We start from the raw sequence: 20,714 nt of genomic DNA, 5'->3' as shown, positions 1-20,714 counted from the left end.
CACACACGCACGCAGCTCTATCGGTCCCCGTCAGTCACCGGCTCTGCAGATAACTTCTCTTTGCAAACTACCTAATTTACTACACCACAAAAAAATCCTTTAATAGAAAGGGGAATAAGGGCGAAAGTGAATAAAAGAAAGAGGTAAAATGGAGTACGTAACATATGAGTGTGTGAGAGTGTTTGCGTTAAAGCCGCGCAAACGTAATGGTCTCCGTTCGTACCGTACCATACAGAGGCTGGTTGCAGTGACGGCGGGTACTCGACATATTACACTGCAGAAACACCCCCCCTGCTGACGCTTTTGGGGGCTACAGGGGATGTGATTGGTTGGCTGGGGGAAGCAAATGTGCGGAATACGATGGTGGGTGGGGTTGGTGCTGGGGGGTGGATGCGGAATGCGGTGGTGTGCATTGTGGGGTTCCTATTTGAGTAATGGGCCGAGGAATTTTTTTGTTCCGGCGTAGGAAGAAGAAACGATGTGTAGTTTGGTCGTTTTTTGAGAGGGTTAGGGCTGGTATGGGGGGTTGCAGCTGGGAGGAGGGAAGGGCCGGGTTCTACTACGGACTGTGCAGGGGTATCTTGGGAGAGGTGGCATATGCTTAGCATGGTTTTCTTGACTACTACTATACTACATGATGTTCTAGAGGTGAGAAACATATCCTACTCGTCGTGCAACTGCAACCTCACCCACGATACATCATCGTGGTCTGGTTAAGCTAAGAGGCATATACTCACTAGTTACAGCTACTAGTAGCATAACAAACGTCGACCGTAATACCAGTGTCATTCAAGCACTCGGAACCCTCCACAAACCTCAAAGTAGCACAAACATGAATCAAGATTTCCAACTAAGCATCTCGATAGCTCAGCATGAAGGGAACCCAGATCCTGTTAAACGCCACTCCCCACCCACCCATAGGCACCCCATTCCCCACGTAGAAAAGCCTCCCTCATACAACCCTCGCACACAGAAACCATGCCCAACCCACTATCAACTGATACCGCCTGTTCCACATACAAGCACCACACTCACCCACCTAATTCGCCGCCTCCCTGCACGTCTCACATCCCCCATCCTTCCTCCCTCCTTCCCTCCCTCCCCCCTTCCCCCAAACCAAATGTCTCACCCACCCCGGTTACCCATCCGGCCTACCTATACTAACCACACAGTTCCACTACTTTCCACACGGAAACCTGCGTGAAACGCAGTCGCCTGGTTTGTGCCGCCATACGTGCCGTAGAACAGACAACGTACTGCCGTGTGTGTCACGGCCGTTACATTGGGGTACGCAGCGAGAGTGGGACTCGGCTTGTGGGGTTTGTTTTGTTGTGTGCGATGGGGGGTTGACTGGGAGTTAGTGCGGAGATGGGGGAGGTGGGAGGGAGGTGGATAGATAGTGTTGGGATAGTGCATGGGGATGAGGGTGTTGGGGGTTGGGTTTAATTGGGTGAGTATGGAGAGGGGAGAGAAGGATGGTTGAAGGGGTTAGGGTGGTGGTGTTACGCTCGATTGACGAGGGTAGCTGAGAGAGATAGGTCGTGTTGCACTGGAACTGCCGGGAATCTGGTTGAGCTTTGGCATCGGAATAGGGGTGAGGGTCCACAAAAAACATATGGTGAAATTGATGAAGCGATTCAATCGATTGGAAGTTGAGATTGTGGACATGACGCTTACATATCTGGGATTTGGGTGGCTGAGAATTATCAGACTTTGGTGGTAGAGATTGTGAGTCTCTACTTCCAGACGATATTATAGAAGTGCGTTGCATCTTTCTTGAAATGTTGGACTTTCGGAATTTCCCCATGTCATCTCTATAGATTAGTGAAATAAAAAATATCATGCATGATACTCCAAGCTAGCCTCCATGTATAACTTCAATCTCGTCACTCGACCCATCGTACCCCTTGACTCCTGCCTCTTCCCACTCAGCGCTAACAACCGTCGTCTTCACGATCTTAGAGTGACTTCCCGTGCTCGCAGTCTCCCACCTCCTATCATCTCCATGTCTATGATGTACAGCTGTAATTTCAACATCGGTCGCGCCATCCAAGCGCCTCGGATCTCCAGGTATTTCTGAAGCAGAGTTTGTATGCGTGGTTTTGTCTTGTGCGAGCATCGGCAAGAAGCGTTTGATTCCAGTGTTTTCAGTATAGAGACTCTTCCTACTTGACCCTGTGATCCCAGTACCAACTCTAGAGGCGATACTACATAGCTGATAGGAGCTATTTTTACTGCGGGAGACGCCATGCTCAGACGATGTGCCTCGACGGCGTAGATTGTCACTCGCATACAAACCTGATGGAACCGACTCAAGGAGGGGTCGTATGTAGGGTACGCATGATGTAATGATGGTGATGCACTCAATAATCTGAGCGAGGAGTGTCCATTTCCAGAGTGCCTTGGTTGGATTGGGCGAGGTGAAGCCGTCGAGATAGACCATCTGGACAGCAGTCGCAACGATGTCTCTAGGATGTGTAAGCTAAGAAATTTACCATATAATAAGATCTATCAAACATACAGTGACCGTGCACCAAAAAAGGTGAGAATAGTTATCTTCTTACTCATACTCATTTGCAGTGTCATAACGACATGCACTGGAAAAGTGATAAGTGCCAGGTCAGTGAGGATATTGATCGCACCCACGGAACGCCAAAAGGAGACCTGTTGACTTGTCAGAAATTAAAAGATGATATGATAGAGAGCCTCGAAAATACAATATTGAAACACATCTCTTCGTTCCCTAAGAAGCGCCATGGCTCAGTGGTTCCGCACTGGAAAGCTGCAAGGCATATTGAGAATACCGTCCAGAGTCCAATGAAGCTAGCCAGCGCTAGACCGAGGTTGCGGTGGGGTTTTGAGGCCGTGAGAATTATGAGCAGCGAGATGATAGACAACTTCGCTAATCCCAAAGTCGCGATATAGAGAAGATTGTTTGCATATTCGGCCTAAACCACAGTTATCATACCATCGATCCAACATTTAATCTGACGGCAAGCCTTACTTTTTGATATACCACTAGCTGACTCTGGGTGAGTAGCGACATGTCTCTCCCAAGACCATTATGTGTTTGGAGACTGACTGCCCCACCTGATGCTATGCTTAAGGCCTAGTTTACATACATTATCAGTACTATGAGCAAGGTCAACAAACGAGAAGATGCATCGGTGACAGCGTACCAGAGCCAGCATGACAAAAGCATCGTCAACATCGATCCTCCTCTGGAGAGCACGTTTCGTAACCAGTCTAGTTAGAACTGCAAGTGCGGAAGTAATTAGCAAGGTCCAGGTAACGACATTGACGAACGGTCCGACATCCGCGCTGCTTCCCGGCCGTCGCGGGATGGGGCGACAGGAAGAAATAAAAGGCAGTACTGCCATTCTTGCGCTCTCCCCGTCCTTGTTAAGAGTGTGAGACACCGGAATCTTGCAATATCAGGGGACAAGCGATAGCGATGACGAACGACTACTCAACTGTGGCTAGCACTGTGGCAGTCTCAGTTGAGACAGTTGAGACGTCAGTCAACCAGTAACAGTTAACACATACCAACGACAAGTGTATGTGGATATCAAACGCCTTAATGCGTCTACCCACTCATCTTGGAGCGACACAGGCGCGCAAACAAAGTAAGGCTGCGAGCCGCCAAATGGGCGACAACGCGCGATTGGAAAGCCGATAGCCAGCATATCGCACAAAGTAGTTATCCGCTGTCTGTCCACAATACAAGACACCTGTAGTGGCGAAACAAGAAAGACAGAAGATTGCTAGAAAAGCTACAAGTGTGTACACATCCTAGATGTAGAGACGCAGTTGTATCGCGTTGCACAGGCGTTACAAGGCGATAGAGTGATATGAACGAATGGGGCACTGTGTCGATCGCCGACCGAAATACCCATTTGTATGTTAGCTTGTGTCATCTGGTCACACAAACAGGTGAGTCAGATTGGGTTAGCAAATCAGATTATACCCCAGTCGCTAGTATGGGCAGCCTTATCGTGTTATTGGGCTTGCCAGCTTTGACAGGCTTGGTGGCCTGCTTTTAAGCTTGTTGATCGTTGTGTAACCCTGTACTAGCACATCGTTCTCGGCATTGTATCACGGCAGCTGTTACCGGGAAGTTGAGTAAGACGGCCAGGCGCTGACATTGTGATACATGTGCCAGCACACATCTGCTGCGGTGATCCATTGATATGCTAGGTCGAGATCCGGTCACTGCTGCAGCGGTGGCGCTCCACACTAGATGGCTGCTCACAAACTCCGACATGAAGAATAGCATGGAACACTGTCAAGGTAGATACGCTCTGCTTGTCAAATAGCGAAGGATGCATAACGGGACAAAGTGACTGACGTAGCTCTCAGATACAACTGTTTCTCTTCTCTTAACTCGGTGATTAAGGAGCATGTTTTACAGCATATTGTGCTTGTGGCTTATGTCCTGGATGCAAGCTACTTGATGTGCGGCGCGTGGAAAAAATACTGGAATCAATTAGCAAATACGCCATACAATGAGAAACAAGATTATATACCTTGAAATTCTTTCCGCAATGTTGCCCATGTGAATCAAGCATCATGAATGAAACTTGAAATGGTCTTTCATAGAAGTCTCGACTTCCCCAATGGTGCCAGTATTTGAGACTTCACTTTCCCCCGATAAACGGTGTATGAGCTCTTTAAGTTTTTTAAGGTCCTCCCATGAGACATTCTCAGTGTCATCAAGCGAAGGTTTTCCGTCTTTCCAATGAACTCTGTTATCGATAGGTGCCGGATTTCGGGCGACTTCACTGATATCAAGCACAGCTCGAGCTACCGCTTGCGTGGGTATAGGAGCTGCAGAGATGCTCGTCGCAAAGGCAAGGAGCGAAATTAGGGCGGCGGCGGCGTACATGGTGGGTAGCTTGGATTGTGCGTGCTTCCTCAAATTTTCACGTTCTGTCCAAAGGTCAGTATGTCAGCATGGCGCGGGCTTACAGGATATCGCTTTACTCATACGATGAAAGATTGTAGAGTGAGGCTGCAATGCGTGAAAGAGTACATATTGAAGTTTTATGCGTTAAGATATATGTGTTGGCCGCTACGTACCTCAGCTCGTCATGTCGGGACCGTCACTTTTCGTATGTAGTCGTAGTCTTCCCAACATATTAGACGTGCATTGTCCTCAGCCGTTCTCAAAAACCGTAGGCCTCGGAATCACAGTAGCACTGCGCTCGCCCCCAAATCCTCCGAACATCGATCACAATAATAGGATGAGCCCACACCTCGGTCGATTGTGATGACAGGGAATGACGATACTGATAAGGGTGTCTGCCTCGTTCTTTTCGTGGTCAAGCGACTTTACAGTACATATCTTCCGATTCATGGTCCAAAGATGCTAGTGGCTAATAACCACTATGCTGTGCATCCTACATCGATATCGCGTCGCATGCTCATCGGAACTTGTAGAGAGCTGAAAGGCGAGTGTTTTCGTTCGTAGCGTGGAAAAACCTAACTTTTAGTATGAATTTAAGAACCAATAACAAAAGCCATAAGCGATTCGCGTCTTCTTGAGCGGGTCACTCGCAAGCTCAGAATACGATTACGTCTTCTGCATTCTCGTTGTACTCGTATGGGTCCTTGTGTCCGTGATATTCGAAGTAAGCCCGCTGAACATCTCGATACGGAGATGAAGGCGGGCAAAACGCAAAGTTCTCAAGCGTATTAGTAGCCTCGCGATAGTCGTCAAACTCGTAACAGGCGTGCTGGTCAGGACGCCTTGCCCATGCGATTAATTCGTTCCAGTCGCGGCATCTTCGGTCCTGACCATCGCCTGCTTGATGGGATAATGGCGCTGGCATTGGTGTATCATCAGCTGCACACATGATGTCTTGGCGTAGCATATCTAGGCAGTGGTAGATGTGTAGCAGATTGAAGGGTTGTTCGCTGCCCTTATGTTTCGAGACTATAGCTTTACGAACAAGTTTCTGGTAAAGTCAGTTTTTGAGGATTTGCAGAGGGATGCTAAACTCACTAGGCAATGTAGGTCGTGTATACCTCTGACATAGTATACACTACGTTCGGTGTCCCATGGAAATGGAGTGGAGGGGGGCAGACTGAGACGCTCTACAAATTTGTCGTCAAGTGCCACTGCCATGGCGTTTGTATCGATGGCATCCCACGCTGCCTCCATGTCGCTGTCGCTTGCATTAGGGTGCCAGTACCTGGTCATGGCGTGATAGGGCACGTTGGTATTGAGGGTCAGTCCGCCTTTAGGACTGTGAGCACACATCAAATATTTCATGCCCAGTACCTACTGTACTCGCTCTTGGTAGGAGAGTGTAAGATGCGCAGTCTGGCGTTGTCCATAACCAACAAGATGTTGGCTGAAAGTGAGAGTAGCAAAAGCGACAAGTATGCAACAAAGCTGCGCGTATTGGTCGGAATGATCTCGGTACTGTTGGAGTCCCATGAAATGCTCTCTTTTGCTTCTAGTTCCGGCAAGCCATCACCTTCTTCGTCGCGACATACTGGCTGGTATGCTGGAGATCCTTCCATCTTGGGGTGGTTCATATGATGGACATGAAGCGCCAAACCTACGCGGCCTCATAAGACAGAAATCCTGCCGGCTGTGCAGTACGTGTCCAGGTTACCAGTAGTACAGGCGTACGTCACGACTACTATCGGGCGAAAACAACCCTTTAGCTGTTGCGCTCCGACAGTCGGGTCGTGGATGAATTGCAACGCCATCTGTCTCGGTGGACGGTTACATCGCCGAGCAGGCGGTCTTCCGGCGCTGTACGATCGAGGAAGGTCGTAAGCATCTTCAGGCCATGATAGTGATACCAAGCGAGGGGTTATCGGGCAAAGTGTGCTAGTGTAAAGGGTGTGACTTGCCCGGCGCGCCAAGACGCTAATAGTGTCAACGGTACCTTCCTTGTTGGGCGTCTTCACCCTAACACGGCAATCTACGATGTCCAATACTTGGAATGTGCTATATCTCCGGTTCCGCTGTCCATGCGCCATGGCGGCAAGGTAGCGTATTCGACAACTACTTTACCTGTCCGATATCGCCACAGCCTCATCTGATCACTAAAGTGCAACCATGGGCCAAAGATACTTTGTCCGCGAGGCCAAAACAAAGCAAGAGTTGGATAGCATCTTGGAAGTTATTTGGGCTGCAAACTACACACCTTACGAACCTTTTATTCAACTTGTATTTCCTGTCCTTGGCTATACGGCTGCTCATCGCGAGGCTGCCATCAACGAATCGAAACAACGCTTCTGGGAACAACACCAGGCCGATCGGTCAATCCATTGGTTCTACGCATTCGATACCGTCACAAACAAAGCTGTGGGCTGCGCACAATGGGTGATTTCGACAACAAATCCTTACGCAGCAGGAGCACCAGATTTGAAGGCACCGTGGTGGCCCGAAGGTGAACAGCGGCGTTTCTGCGAATCGATACTGAATCAGGTGTACAAGCCCCGCGCGAGCTGGATGGCACGGCCCCATTGTGGTGAGTGGAGCATAAGTTTCTTTCTTCAAACGCGCTATTCCAGGGATCGACAGTATTGAAAAATAATTGGAGTTGTTTTCTTCCAGTCGCTAACACTGGCGAATAGCACTCAACTGGATGGCAGTGGATCCTGCTCATCGACTCCGTGGTATCGGTTGCCTGCTTATGGATGTGGGAGTCGTGCGTGCCGACGAACTCGATGTGGAATGCTGGATGGAAGCGTCGGCCATGGGCAAGCCGCTATACGAAAAGTTTGGTTTTCAGTCGTTGCTGAAAATTGCCTTCGACACCGATAAACCAAATGCAAGCGATGAATGGAGAAAGAGCGCCCATGAGCTGACTCCTGCACCAATTTTCGCTATGTGGAGACCGACAAAGTCTTCTCGACAAGGTAGTCGGGGTGAGGTGCAGATGCCGTGGACGCTAGGTATGCGAGCTTGAGGGCCGCACATGATTTTTTGGTCTTGATATGGTCAGGCCAGATAAATGACAGGCAAATGATGTCAGGAAAGATCGAGTATTTGCCATGGCTGATGGGAAGATCATGGCCGAAACCTGCAAGGAGCATGCAGATGACGTCGCACACAAAGTGGATATGGCAAAGGAGTCTAGAAATGAGCATGATCAGAGGGCTGTCAGTAGAAGGAAAGGAAACTCGGACCAATATTTGAGAGTGGAGTAAGTCGTTATTGGGGTCTGCCTTGTCGTTAGTCGAATTCATGAGGAGAAAGCTCTCGCGGTCAAGTACCGCTGACGATAGGTAATAGTTAGATAGTAGTCTTACATAATCTCTGTCGCCTTTGACTACTACCACAAGGCTGACATTACTACTGCGCAAGATGACAACAGTCGACTGAGTATGTATGGCTGCATCCGATACATACATGGCCCATCTCTTTTGTGTGCCATCTCCTACGGCATCTGCAACACTCCCATACACAGTCGGGTATCGGCTCAGCACCAGGAAAGGGAGTGTAGCATGGTGCCGGGACTGGCAGGGCACGCTTATTCATACCAAGGAAGTCAAGGCAAACATGTGGTGGTGTACTGTGAATGACAACCCGTCGCTTGGTATTTGCGAGTGTTGGTAGCGGAGTTTGTCGGCACAGTATAGGGTGGCGTGAGTCAATTGAACTTACGTACGATCCAATCTGGCGGGTAGAGTAAGTACACGTAGCTGCCAATGTGAAGCAGGCAGCGAGAATCAGGAAAGTGCAGGTCATCGGGCATGCCTGGTTCCCTCCTCCATGTCAGGCCACTGCGTCTGGTGAGCTGGTTGGGCTGCGCTTCATCTTGTACCTTTGAGATTTTGCTCTATTTCTCTAAACATGCTAAATGCTGACTTGGCCCCGCCGTGGAAGATGGTGCGACACAAAAAACCAGCCCAAAAGCCCAATCTCTCAACCTAAAATAAACGTCCAAGACGAGAGAGTAGAAAGCGACAAGACGACAGACGGGTCGAGCTCAGCTGAATGAATTTACAACCACCCAGCTTTGAGCTTCTCAATCGCCTCTTTCTCGGAAACCACATCTGCCATCTTGGCGCCCATGTCCATGATATTTGCATTGTGGACAGCAGGTGATCTATCACCACAGGCCTCGCCAACAACCTGGTAACATGGTTAGCGACGTCTCCACAAGCCCAAGCATTGCCATATTAGTGCACACCATTGGTCGGAATCCTAGGCACATTGCGTCCAGAGTAGTTGCACGCACACAACCACTTGTACTGACACCGCAGATGACCAGAGTATCCACATGGGAGATTTGGAGTCGTGTAGAGAGGTCAGTTCCGAAGAAGGCTGACGGGTAGCGTTTGGATACGATGACTTCCCCTGCAGTAGGCTCCAGGCCCGGAACCCAACTCTCCAGGCCCGTCTCCTTGCCCCGCTGGAAAACATGCAGCAACGGGACCTTGCAGGCAAACAGCCCCGCGTCCGCCATGTCAGGCTCCATGTACTCAACGCGGGTCCATATCAATGGTACTTTTCCCTGGCGGGCGGCATGGACGAGTTTTGCGATAGATGCGGGCACAGCCGCAGAAGCAGGGTTTGATCGGGTGTCGAGCGGGCTATCCTCACTCCAGTAAGCATTGCAGACGTCGACAAGCAGAAGGGCCGGTCTGTTGCCCCATCCGATCGTTCCTGCAAAGCCGCTCGCATGGCCGCGTGGGGCTTGGGATGCCATGTCGTTGTCGTGTGGTTAGTAGGTTAGTCATGATCAAAGCCGGCTGGAGAGGGCAGAAACTATCGTGGTAGCGTCGCGTCTAGGAGACGAGCCGTCTGTCTCTATCCAGGGGACTGACGACCAGCGTCGTCACCTTTTTGTCTGCGCCAGACATGGCTCACGTTATAAGGACGCAATGTTGACCACCCCCCGGCATGGATTGGACGGAAGTTCGGACCAGTCGGGAGGCGTTTGAGCGGCTTTGCTGGAGTCGGGAGTATGTAGCCGCCGGCAGCGCGGGCCATTGATGCGCCGACGCCCATACTACCCGAGGTATCTCGACGATTTCGCACTGCCACATGGGCAAACCCGCGGCTGCACGCATTTCAAAGCTCTCGCGTCTCGATGCAATGGCCTACCGTGTCGCCAACCGGCCTGTCAGCGCAGTGTTGATTTCTGGCACCATCCAATACGCGCGCCTGGAGCCCTTTATTCCTCACAGCAACCTCGACCCCGGACTTGGCATATGATCGGACTTCCCCACACCAGCGCGACCTCCGCGAGGGCGCAACCGGAGACCGATGGCTCTCCCTCTCCCAAATCTGCCAGCCTCGCTCCCATCATGGACGTTCGGGAGGGTAGAATAGGCAACGCCTTTGCCTGCGAAAGATGTCGAAAACATAAGGTTCGCTGTGTGCCCTCGGACACTCCGAGTATTTGCCAGAGGTATGTTGACTCGTCGCTGTTGTTACTCCACATCCAATGACACGTGCCCCAGGTGCCAGAAGGCTAGAGTAGAGTGCGTAGAGCATGTCGCCCGCAGGCGGCCTGCAAAGGCGCGCACTGATGGCCAGACTCCCAGTAAACTACGCGACTTTGACAAGAAGCTGGACAAACTGTCTGCCATTGTTGCGACCATGGCGCCGTCTCCGGCTCAAACCAGTTTACCCTCGGTAGTCACTATTCCCTCCCAACTGGCAGTCCTAGACCCGCCGCAACAAGCCCCAACGGCAAAACAAGCAATTGCTCCAACAGTGCCTCTTTCATCTGCGCCCAGTACTGCCCTTCTCCCAAGCCCAGGATCTCAACCTGAAAATTCATTGCCATTTTGGGAATCTTTTAACGAAACTCTGTCATGTCTTGGCCGATTAGATCCCCTCATCAGGTCCATCAGCTTGGTACACATGCAAATGCTGCTCGATACCTACCGTGGCATGGTCGACTACTTTCCATTTGTGATTGTACCGAGGGACTGCCGTTGCCAGGATCTGTTCCACAATCGCCCAATGCTGTTGTTTGCTGTATTAACAGCCGCATCATACGATTCACCACAGCTTCGGCACACACTTAGCCAAGAATTTCGAAAGGTAGTCATGACCAAAATCATGAAAGGCGAAAAGAGTTTGGATTTGCTCCAGGGACTGTTGGTTTTTATAGCTTGGCACCAACACTACATGGACGCTCAGGCCGTTTCAATCACCTTGCTTCTTCAGCTGTGCCTGGGCATAGCACATGACCTGGGTTTGGACAACATATCAAGAGCTGCAAGAAGTCCTCTGCATAAGGATGACCCCAGAGACAAAGAAGCAAAACGAGCTTACCTGGGGTGTTACTATCTATCCTCCAATATAGGGTTGATGCAGCCTCTGAAGGCACGATCCATGTCTCACACGACAACTGTCCGAAATTACGCTTCTGAACTAGCTTCTTCATGGGAAAACAAGACAGACACAGTTCTCCCTATCTTGATGGACGTCTGTCAGTATATGGAAGATGTGGAGGAGACATTTCGCAGTCAGTCAGAGCAAGCAGTAGTTGTTCGCACACAAGTCAATCGTTTGAATGAGAAGTGGGAGAACATTCGCCTTTCCTCCAAACTACAAGCGAATGACTTTGGTGAGCATTGAATATATACAACCTGATTGAAGCAACACTAACAGCACACCAGCAACCTTGCAATGGCTACAGCTTGCAGCCCGCATACATCTTTACAGAATCGCCGCTTCTGTCGATCTCGTAGACAGAGACTGTACGCCTTGGGCCTCAGGGTTCCAGCTGTCGCTGCGTGTGACGTACGTGCGATCCCTCGAGCAATTCCTCGACAACACCACCAAACTCTCCTCGAACCAATTCGAATCCATCTCATTAATCGACTGGCTCAACCTCGTAAACACCATTACCAGCTTGAGCAAACTCGCCCTCTACGCATCGCCCATCCCCGGCTGGGACCCCAGCGAGCTCCAACTAGCACGAACATTCGATCACTACCGCGACCAGCTCTCCTCGCTCATGCCGCGCCCACGAGATACCTCAAACAACCGAGAAGACGCATTTGAGCGATTCCGCCGCATCACTTCGATTATGCGTCTGGCTCTGCACGACGCACCCGGCAGAAGGAGTCCTAACGGCACCACGTTTGAGCTCTCGACAGGCTCAGGCCGCACAGTATCGCTACTGCACAACCTCGCCCTCCCGAAGATCAATGGCGGTATCACAAATGGTGCAGAGAAGCTGCCTAGTCTCCGCGATGTAAACCCCTCGTTCGACGTGACGAGTAATGACTTCCACTGGAAATTCTTACTCGGCACGGTTTGAAAAGGCAGTTTCCTTACGTAGACTACACCACGTCCTTCATGCTCATTCGTACATCTCCTCATCAACCCTCATCTACATGTTTCTTTTCCAATCAAGTCTCCTCCGCACCAAAAACGGTCTCATAACCGCGTTTATTTATTTTTTCCGCGAAAAAAAGGGGGGCGGCGGTATGAGAGGGCAAACGGGTAGAAAGTTAGGCCCCCGCCCCTTCCCCTTTCCCCAGCGTGTTCTGGTTCCATAACGACATGTCCACCTGATTCCTATTTTTGTCCTCCTGTCTGCCAAACAATACCTACTACTTAGTTCTTTTCATCGCGCTCTCTCTCTATCTCTCCATGATTTACTCATTTATATACCCAGCATCATCCTTTTTTTTCTTTTTTGGTTGAACAATCGTTGCTTTGTTTGACCTCCTTTTTTTTTCTTATGCAGAGAATACCAACACTACGTATTTTGAAAGTTCGGTTTGATTATTGATTTTTTGTTTGGAAGCTACGCTACGTCTATCATGTTTCTTCTTTGGAATGGGTGAAATGTGGAGGTGTGATGAATGAAAGTGTTTTGGTGTGGTGTGGATTGTGATGATGTTGAAGTAATGGATGTATAGCGTGGGAGGGAGGGAGGGGGGGCAATAGTCGATTGATGTATAGAGAACTTGGAAGGAGAGAAAGGATAATTACTGAAATGAAAGTCCGTTGGATGAAAGAAGAACAAAAGTTTCAAAGGTCTCTAGAAGGAAAAAGCTCTTAATCATCTTAATTTTCTTCGTTTCAACTAAAACTACACAAATGCCGGGTATCATTGCGCCCTTACACCTAAAATACAATGGCCTTTCCTCCATTCTTCTTCTTTTTTTGGAGTTTCTAATCACAATACTACCCCACATCATACCCCACACCCCACACTCAGCGAATCATCCGAAAAGGATGCCCCTCAGTACTAAACACCCAACTATCCAGACTCGCGACCTCGACATCCGAAAATGTAAGCCAGAGATACTTGAGCGTCTCCGCGGCCCAAAAGCTCTCCTGAACATCAACCCATCTGCTCTCATCTTTCGAAGTAGTATCATAAACATCTGCTAACTGTGCATATCCAAATGGCGCCTTGCAATGTTTTTCGAATGCGGAGAAGGCCTCCCAAGCCCAGTCGCGGTAGCGTTGCTCGCCGGTGATACGCCAGGCGTAGAAGATGCTTTCGACGTACTCGGGACGACCCTTGTACGCTGGGTCGCGGGACCAAATGCCAGTTGTAGACGCTTCTTTCTTTTGACGCGGGGTTTCCGGAGCGAATAGCGGGTTGTCATAGCTGAATTTTGGGGTCCAGGACCAAGTTTCTGGGCCGATTTTAGTGGGGGTCGAGGTGTATGTGTGGTGGCAGCCCTCGAGGAGTGCGAGAGCGAAAGTGCGGAGGGGTTTTTCGGTGTAGAATTTTGAGGCAAGGAGAATGGTACCAGGGGCGAAGCAGGCAAGGTGGCCTTGCTGGTTCTCGAATTGCTCGTCGTCTTGGCGGCCGATGTACAGGTGCTGCATGAGGTGTCCGGGTGCGGGTGCAGAGCGGGAGGCCAAGTGTCTACGGAGAGAGTAGGCGGCCCTCACGAAGCGTTCTTTGTACTTTGGGAGATGGGGGTCTGAGGGAGGCGCCAAGATTGTCATTTTGACCAGGTACTCGTAGTAGGAATCGTGACCACCATCCCAGTGTCTTTGACGGCGGACAGGCTCTCCTGTCATGATATCGACAGGGGCATCTACCATTCCTGGCCATGGTGTCCTCCAATTGGACCACACTAGAGGTGCCCATGCTTTTGTAGAATTCAAGACGTAGATATCATCGCCAGTCAGCCTTGTCAGGACGCGGTTTTCCAGGACTGAAGAGCCGATTCGTGCAGGTCCAATTGCAGGGTGCTCAAATTCACGCTGTGCGGGGTCATCATGTAGTATGAAAGAAGGATGTGGCTCGCCTTCTTCTGTCGTAAAGTCTACACGGGGCCACGGCAAGCCTGTAGGGGTGTCGTATGCTGGCGCTAGCTTGCCTGCCAGAATAACTGCCTGCTCGAGTATGAGATCGCGCGCCTCTCCGGTTAGTACATCCTCAGGAATCAGCCCGACATCATATAGATCCACAATGGACAGCAGCCCGCCCAAGTAGCGTATCGTGGTCTCGAAGGGGTCGACAAGGTCCTCTGCGTGGGTAAAGTTGATAGCTACCACATGCTCCAACGAGTGTGCTAGCTCATCCCACAAGCCCATGAGAGCCAGTGTGCTTGCTGAGTCTACGATGAAGGCGCCCCAGCCATTTCTGGACGAAGCACTGCGCCCTGACACAGGCAAGATATCGTCGTGACCCCAAGCGCGCTCCTTGTACTTCCAGAAGGTATATTTCATGGCATCGCGCACACTCTTGGCCCGCGCCTCGTCCGCTTTGCCAGTGCCGTTCCAGTCGGCATATTGTATTTGTGCGCCAGCCTGCGTCGCACCCTGTCCGCGAAAGGTTGGGTTCTGAAACTCCTTAAAGAGTAGGTAGAGGGTGATGACGATGATGGCGGCGAGGAGCTTGAACGACGACTCGGGATTGCGTTCAAACTTGGATTTGCCCCAGCGGCGGAAGCCGGGCATGATTGGAGAGGATTAGAAGCCGTATAGTGCTGGCGGGGGCCTCAAGAAGCGGGTGGTAATAGCGCGCACATCTGTCTTCCGGGACGGGTGCGGAGATGCGGCAGTCGACGTTAGTGTTTCAACGCGGACATGCCATGGTCTGCCAATTGCGTCAAGCTGGAGGGAACAACAGGACTGTGAGAGACCAGTTGGACCATGAAAGTTGTCGAGGTTGTGGTGTGAGATGGTGCGTGCTGCTGGTACTTGGCCTGGCCTTGGCATTGCGAGTCGTTGTGCGTCGTTGTGCGTCGTCATACTACCGAGCCTGGAGCATCACGACAATAGCAACTTCACAACACCCAACATGGCCGTTTGGCAGTACGAAATATCCTGTCTGAGTAGTCACAAGAATTTTGACTTACTGACCATGATTCAGGTGGTTCAAGAACATACCACCCAAGACACGCATGATCATCGGTGTGGGAGTCATGGCGTATGCGGGTGTTGGCCTCTACATTTCCGATGTGGCTGAAGAAAAACTCGGCTATACCCCTACTGAAAAAGACAAGGAGCAATTGAAGGAAGCTCTGCCAAAGATATCTGCTGTGGAGAAGCGAAGCACGTGATTACCTTCAACATCTTTTGAGCAACATGAAAAATCTACATACATTCACATGGGCGAAACAGTGGGTATTTTTGACATGATTCATGCATACGAGAAAAATCAAGTCTGACGATTTTCAGAATCGATTCACCATTTTCAGTTTCTGTGCTTGGACATGCGGGGTGAAGTACTTTTGAAGTATGCATCAAGAGGGTAGGGGATGTGTAACTATATTTACGTATGTGCTTAAGTGGAAGATAGCTTCGTTATCGAATACCCAGCGACTGAATCATAAGAAGATGGAAAAAGGAGAGGGGTAGATTGGAAATCGAATTCGAACAGCTTTCCATTCATGAATATTCAATATCCACCCAAGCTCAATCTCGTTCACACTGACTGTAACAACCAGCATCATCCACGCACATCAACCACTCACACAACTACCGAACCTAGTATATCTTAACATCTCCCATACCGGCGCAGCCGCCCCGAAGTACCAGCACCACGCTGCTTCATAGCCGCCGTCGAGGGTACCGGCGATCCAGGCATCGTCGCATTACCACTACTAGTACCATCCCACAGCTGCGGCCCGGGCAAAGGATACTTCGTCGCCTTCTTCGCATCCTCCGAGTCAATATTAAACGCAAGGCCGGGTTCCGTCCCCGTATACGCGCCAGGGAACGACACCAAGAATGATGCAGGAGGCGATGCGGTACCGGAGCCCGTAACGGTGAATTGGGCGCATTCTGGGTAGACTGGGTAGGGGCGTTAGTTTAGCTAAATCGTGTATTGGAGTATGAGGGCGGTGAGGGAAAAGTACATTGAGGATTGTTTGCCTGGTGCAGGGCAGTGAGTTCGTGTCTGAACATGTACTCGCCAGCTAGAACATTGGGGATGGTGATGGCTGCGTTGAGAGTTTCGAAGATGGCGTCGCCGGCCCAGACACCGGCGTTTTCGGTCCCGGATATGAGACCTTGCTCGAAGATCTTGACTGGGGTTGAGGTTAATGATGTGGGTGGTTTGGTAGGATGGGTTGTTCGTTCATACACCAGACTTTGCCTGAGCCGTCCCAGCTATCGCATGAGCCGGGGCACTTGGCCATGTAGACCATAAACGTGGCTGGCCTATGAGTCCATTGCTTCCAGTGGGTTATCAGTTTGGTGCCTGCGGCAATGGTGCCTGTCACACCGGTGCCTAATAGTCCCTTGTTGTTGCATCGTATGTTTACAGTCTAGGGGGCGGGTTAGAATATCAGTGCCTCGTGTTGTGCTGAAGTCTTACTGTTAGATCCTTGATGAACAGGGGATCGTAGGATGAGTACTGTCTCTGTATACTCTTTTGTCCGGTTGGGTCGTTGTATGGTTCCCAACTGAATGCTCTTAGCCCTCATCGAAGTATTCAATACGTAAGAAGATGCGTACCCTTGATATACCTTATCACCAGTAATGTACTTATCAATACCTCCATGCGCAAGTGCAGTCACGGATAGCGTAGCTGTTGTGAGAAATACAGAAGCTTTCATGTTGGATATAGATTGCCAAGGTGGATGTCTAGTGTAACCCAAGACCGTACTTTAGTGGAGAGAAAGAGAGCCAAGAATGCGATCAATTTATATCTCTCCTGAGTCTTCGCATATTCGATCAATGTCACGCGCACTCGGGCTGTATATCGTAACATCCCCAGCGATGAAACAACACCCAACCCGGTTGTCGAGTCCCATATTTTGCTTATGTAGAGCCTGGCGAGATCGGGACCTATAGAGAGCCAGTGTAGTCGGAGTATTAACTAAAACCCCATCCGATACTAATATAAGATAAACTCTATGGTTTGGCAAGTATGGCGAATAAGACGAAATTTTCGTAGTGACATAAATGAATAGTGCAGGGGTGTTAACAACCGGAAGTTCAAAGTTGCGGGGAAAGCGGCAGGATGTGGCTCGTCACTTGGGTGCGTAATAGATTTGACACGTGGGCTATTCTACAATAAAATCTTTCTGATTGGGGTTTCTGAATGCTTGTTCCGCTTTGAAGTATTACGATCAAAGCTTCGGTGTTTCACGGCTAGTAGTACTGTCAGTGGCCCAATGACAACGACAACAGACACTGGAGTTGAGAAAAGTCTTTCCGAACAGGTATTGCATAATGCTGGAGATTCGACTGGGGATAAACAATGAAAGTTCAGATGAACCTTTAAAGTCTTTGTTAACGCCGTATCATATCAATCCCAGGATGGCGGCGATACCCACTCTCAAAGTTACTCATGAGTCGAGGCAATGCGCTACGTCATCTGCCCCAACGACATATACTGTTCTATAGCGCTGTGCAGTAATGCCTGTTCGGAGAAAATTGCGTGAGGTGTGAATCGACCGACGCATAGATAGACTGTGTGTATGTAGTGTTGATTAGGTGGGGCGGCGCCGCTGCAATTTCAGGACAGGAGGAAAGGACACCGAGCTAAATAAGGTGCTGCCCGGGCATGAGTCTATGTGAAATTTCTGCACTTGAGATTGCTACTCAAAAGGGCTATGCCGAAAGGAAGAGAGACGATTGTGCTGGAATTGATTGGCCACCCCGAATTATTATTACTTCATTTTGATGAACTCGGGATGCCAGACAGCCCAAGGATGTCCAAATCAAAGATACTCAGACCATTGCTCAAGAAGAATGGAGAAGATTCTCACCTCGCCTCCGTTCTGGACCTGGGTATCACCCATGCTGCTTCATGCTCACATGCGAGAAGTGAATATCCTACTTTAACGCCATATTTCATCAACGATCCCCTCCAGCCAAAGAACTAAAACCAATTCCACTTTGACAGATGTACACCTCTCGAACAACCTTAGCACGCAATGTGATGGCTACTTAGGCGTACTTCTGTCCCTCGCGCTTCTGAAGAGTTACCAAGAGGTCATAGAAGTCCTTCTTCCAGTCGACGCACTCGAGGTACTCCCACCAGAGACGAAGTGCAGGCGTCTCGTCCATGTCAGACTGCACGGAGTTAGCAGCATCTCTTTCGGTGCTGTCAAATCACTTACCGCATTGAATGCGTCAAGAATGGACTGCTTCTTAATCATGGCCGTCTTCATACTGGCTTCACGATCCCACTGGCGAAGCTCGTCGACATACTTGCGCACGTCTCTAACCATTTTCTCTGTGAGCTTTGCATCTTCGGCAGAGTTGACAGTAGTCTCTTTGTCTGGGGCAGCAAAAATACGGCCGCTATACTCAGGCCTGCGGAAGAAATGCTTCTTAAGTTCCTCAGTAACCCATTCTTCCCTTGTCGGCGAAGCGAGCTCTTCGGCCCAGAAGTTCTTGACACGCTCAGGAACCTTAGTCGCCATAGTTTCATGATCTAACTTGTCGGACCAGCGGGTCTGCGAGTAATTGCCATAGTACACGTAACGCTTGTTGACAAGGACGAACATAGGTACATTCTCGTACGAGTTGGAGTCAGCGTCGAAAAGGCCGCCAAACTCTTCTTCGGGAGCCTTGTTGAAGAATGCTGTGAGTTTGGCACCGTGCATGCCAGGTGCTTGAGGGAGATATGGCTCATTTTCCAGGTCGAGCTGGTAATACGTACGGTTCTTGAGTATGCAAGGGCCTTTGCCTTTAACAAACCGTAGGCCTGGTGACCAAGGAATGCCACCCAGATGGTTTGCAAGGAAGTCCGGATGGAATGTGACATCTGCGCATGGGATGTTGCCTGCTAATGGGGCCAAGGTGGTGATATGGTGAGGCTTCCACGACTCTGATTCGCCTCGGACGGTGATCTTGGGGGAAGGACGAGGAGTCGGCGCCGGTACCAGCTGCTGCTTAGCTTGTGAATCGATAAGTGCAATAACAGCTTGACTCTGTTTTGGACTGCGGGACGATCAGCTTTCGGCAGCTCGATGAATATCAGGGCATACAAGGCTCACCTGTCACCAATGCTAGACTCAACTCTGTTCCTACGCAAATGGGGAGGAGTCGACTTCTTGGCTGTACTGTCGGAACTGTTGTTCACCGATCCATGAGCCTCTTCTTTAAGCCTTTCCAACTCTATGCCAAAGCATTTAGCGTTTTGAAGTGATGCTTCAATGTCGCTGGCAGTTCGGAACGGACCAGCGTGTACTGGCAAGTCACGTTTGTTCAGCCTGTCGACGGTGGAGGAGAGGGCGTGACAGAGTTCTTTGAGACCAATGACATCCTCCTGTAAGCCTGCGTGCCTCTCTTCAAGGTTCAGGACACGGGCGTCGAGATATGAAGAAGTACTGCTTGCCTGAAGGGCCGCGTTGTTCTGCCGAGAAGCGGACGGCGAGAACTTACTGGCTGCAGGATCAAGGTGTTTACCCATTGTTTTGATGGAGCGCGAAGAGTACTGTAAGGGAAGCGATATGTTGGGTTTGGATATAGTACCGGGGAATTGATGAGGTCTCTTGCGGTTATGACGCTTGGAAGTCAAGCAGACACTACCACGAATATCAGCTTGAAGCGGACCAAGAGGTGAGAGGCCTTGGGAAACTACTGCGAGCCAATGATCAATGCTTCCAATCAGAATTATCCTGGTAGAGGCCTTAGTAGACCGAAGACTGTTGAATGAGACAACAGAGAAGTGTGGTGTTGAGGAGATGGTGGAGGCTGCTTGTATAGACGAAAGGTGAGAGAAGCGGCGGTGAAACGGTGATTGTTCATGTTGCTTGAAGTGAGTGAAGTGAAATGAGTCTAATAGAGTGCATACATGTGAATTGTGGACTCAGGTGACTAGGCAAGATGGACTACGCATAGACAAGATAACACTACGTGGTGGGATTCAGAAAAGATGTCAAAAGTCCGTTTACTATCCACGCATGTGGCCGGAACAGTGTCTTTTGGTGGCGGAACCAGCTCGTCCATGATGCGGCTGGTTTGACTGACGTCCAATCACCTTGGACAGGTTATCACTCGACTATTACTCGTTCCGGTGCTCACCCATCTCTACTGAACCCCGACTTGCGCTAAGCCCAGCTGCGGGTACTTGCTTGGGTCCCGAGAGGATTCCGACTGCAACTAGCATCTGCTCTTCCTTTTTATCGTTGTGGCACTCGCTTATCAGCCTCTTCATCAATCTCTGCGCCCACGCGCTACGCAAGGCAGTCGTCTTTCTCGGGCCAGTATGCGCATCCAAACAACAGACACACGGACGATTTGTGTAGTACGGGGAGGCTACACGGCCAGATGCTGAGCGCCAGGGGAACACTTGCACGCGAGCTTACGGGTCTCCACTTTTGAAGGACATGCGAGCGGCAAA

The 20,714-nt window shown here is 50.2% G+C and overlaps 10 protein-coding genes across 10 annotated transcripts; 3 read left to right on the top strand and 7 right to left on the bottom strand.

The window, feature by feature from the left end:
* Window positions 1-1,858: 1,858 nt before the first annotated feature.
* Window positions 1,859-3,380, bottom strand: COCSADRAFT_25742 (uncharacterized protein; the record flags this gene model as incomplete). Its single annotated transcript, XM_007700856.1, has 5 exons — window positions 1,859-2,468; window positions 2,522-2,664; window positions 2,805-2,948; window positions 2,969-3,109; window positions 3,180-3,380. The coding sequence occupies 5 exons, from the start codon at window positions 3,378-3,380 to the stop codon at window positions 1,859-1,861; spliced, it is 1,239 nt and encodes a 412-aa protein (XP_007699046.1).
* A 976-nt stretch (window positions 3,381-4,356) lies between these two features.
* COCSADRAFT_36128 (uncharacterized protein) lies at window positions 4,357-5,296 on the bottom strand. Its single transcript, XM_007700915.1, has 3 exons — window positions 5,080-5,296; window positions 4,527-4,929; window positions 4,357-4,476 (listed from the first exon to the last, which is right to left on the bottom strand). Exon 2 carries the CDS (start codon window positions 4,883-4,885, stop codon window positions 4,568-4,570), a length of 318 nt encoding a protein of 105 aa, XP_007699105.1. The 5' UTR covers window positions 4,886-4,929; window positions 5,080-5,296; the 3' UTR covers window positions 4,357-4,476; window positions 4,527-4,567.
* Window positions 5,297-5,561: 265 nt separating this feature from the next.
* COCSADRAFT_88816 (uncharacterized protein) lies at window positions 5,562-6,528 on the bottom strand (the record flags this gene model as incomplete). Its single annotated transcript, XM_007701141.1, has 3 exons — window positions 5,562-5,957; window positions 6,005-6,240; window positions 6,288-6,528. 3 exons carry the CDS (start codon window positions 6,526-6,528, stop codon window positions 5,562-5,564), a joined length of 873 nt encoding a protein of 290 aa, XP_007699331.1.
* A 420-nt stretch (window positions 6,529-6,948) lies between these two features.
* COCSADRAFT_36126 (uncharacterized protein) lies at window positions 6,949-8,365 on the top strand. Its single transcript, XM_007700914.1, has 2 exons — window positions 6,949-7,490; window positions 7,597-8,365. Exons 1-2 carry the CDS (start codon window positions 7,076-7,078, stop codon window positions 7,929-7,931), a joined length of 750 nt encoding a protein of 249 aa, XP_007699104.1. The 5' UTR covers window positions 6,949-7,075; the 3' UTR covers window positions 7,932-8,365.
* A 342-nt stretch (window positions 8,366-8,707) lies between these two features.
* COCSADRAFT_115726 (uncharacterized protein) lies at window positions 8,708-9,761 on the bottom strand. The gene is made up of 2 exons (XM_007701140.1): window positions 9,159-9,761; window positions 8,708-9,100 (listed from the first exon to the last, which is right to left on the bottom strand). Exons 1-2 carry the CDS (start codon window positions 9,675-9,677, stop codon window positions 8,969-8,971), a joined length of 651 nt encoding a protein of 216 aa, XP_007699330.1. The 5' UTR covers window positions 9,678-9,761; the 3' UTR covers window positions 8,708-8,968.
* Window positions 9,762-10,182: 421 nt separating this feature from the next.
* COCSADRAFT_89102 (uncharacterized protein) lies at window positions 10,183-12,251 on the top strand (the record flags this gene model as incomplete). Its single annotated transcript, XM_007701139.1, has 3 exons — window positions 10,183-10,382; window positions 10,435-11,552; window positions 11,605-12,251. The coding sequence occupies 3 exons, from the start codon at window positions 10,183-10,185 to the stop codon at window positions 12,249-12,251; spliced, it is 1,965 nt and encodes a 654-aa protein (XP_007699329.1).
* A 790-nt stretch (window positions 12,252-13,041) lies between these two features.
* On the bottom strand, window positions 13,042-15,073 carry COCSADRAFT_36123 (glycoside hydrolase family 47 protein). The gene has a single exon (XM_007700913.1). The coding sequence runs from the start codon at window positions 14,864-14,866 to the stop codon at window positions 13,157-13,159; it is 1,710 nt and encodes a 569-aa protein (XP_007699103.1). The 5' UTR covers window positions 14,867-15,073; the 3' UTR covers window positions 13,042-13,156.
* Window positions 15,074-15,180: 107 nt separating this feature from the next.
* On the top strand, window positions 15,181-15,647 carry COCSADRAFT_36122 (uncharacterized protein). The gene is made up of 3 exons (XM_007700912.1): window positions 15,181-15,223; window positions 15,282-15,535; window positions 15,590-15,647. Exons 1-2 carry the CDS (start codon window positions 15,210-15,212, stop codon window positions 15,469-15,471), a joined length of 204 nt encoding a protein of 67 aa, XP_007699102.1. The 5' UTR covers window positions 15,181-15,209; the 3' UTR covers window positions 15,472-15,535; window positions 15,590-15,647.
* Window positions 15,648-15,854: 207 nt separating this feature from the next.
* COCSADRAFT_140875 (glycoside hydrolase family 61 protein) lies at window positions 15,855-16,971 on the bottom strand (the record flags this gene model as incomplete). The annotated part of the gene is made up of 5 exons (XM_007701138.1): window positions 15,855-16,204; window positions 16,270-16,440; window positions 16,497-16,680; window positions 16,731-16,818; window positions 16,871-16,971. The coding sequence occupies 5 exons, from the start codon at window positions 16,969-16,971 to the stop codon at window positions 15,909-15,911; spliced, it is 840 nt and encodes a 279-aa protein (XP_007699328.1). The 3' UTR covers window positions 15,855-15,908.
* Window positions 16,972-18,065: 1,094 nt separating this feature from the next.
* Window positions 18,066-19,781, bottom strand: COCSADRAFT_140871 (uncharacterized protein; the record flags this gene model as incomplete). Its single annotated transcript, XM_007701137.1, has 3 exons — window positions 18,066-18,436; window positions 18,484-19,309; window positions 19,366-19,781. 3 exons carry the CDS (start codon window positions 19,779-19,781, stop codon window positions 18,311-18,313), a joined length of 1,368 nt encoding a protein of 455 aa, XP_007699327.1. The 3' UTR covers window positions 18,066-18,310.
* Window positions 19,782-20,714: the final 933 nt, after the last annotated feature.

This window comes from Bipolaris sorokiniana, assembly GCF_000338995.1.
Source record: "Bipolaris sorokiniana ND90Pr unplaced genomic scaffold COCSAscaffold_6, whole genome shotgun sequence".
NCBI lineage: Eukaryota > Fungi > Ascomycota > Dothideomycetes > Pleosporales > Pleosporaceae > Bipolaris > Bipolaris sorokiniana.
This window is presented reverse-complemented; position numbering and strand designations above follow the sequence as displayed.

Bases quoted from the DNA above. Each gene is read 5' to 3' on its own strand.
- COCSADRAFT_36128 (XM_007700915.1), bottom strand. From the start codon at position 4,885: ATGTACGCCGCCGCCGCCCTAATTTCGCTCCTTGCCTTTGCGACGAGC.
- COCSADRAFT_36126 (XM_007700914.1), top strand. From the start codon at position 7,076: ATGGGCCAAAGATACTTTGTCCGCGAGGCCAAAACAAAGCAAGAGTTG. The intron at 7,491-7,596 runs GTGAGTGGAGCA...ACTGGCGAATAG, and splicing joins GATGGCACGGCCCCATTGTG to CACTCAACTGGATGGCAGTG.
- COCSADRAFT_115726 (XM_007701140.1), bottom strand. From the start codon at position 9,677: ATGGCATCCCAAGCCCCACGCGGCCATGCGAGCGGCTTTGCAGGAACG. The intron at 9,101-9,158 runs GTGTGCACTAAT...CCATGTTACCAG, and splicing joins GCCTAGGATTCCGACCAATG to GTTGTTGGCGAGGCCTGTGG.
- COCSADRAFT_36123 (XM_007700913.1), bottom strand. From the start codon at position 14,866: ATGCCCGGCTTCCGCCGCTGGGGCAAATCCAAGTTTGAACGCAATCCC.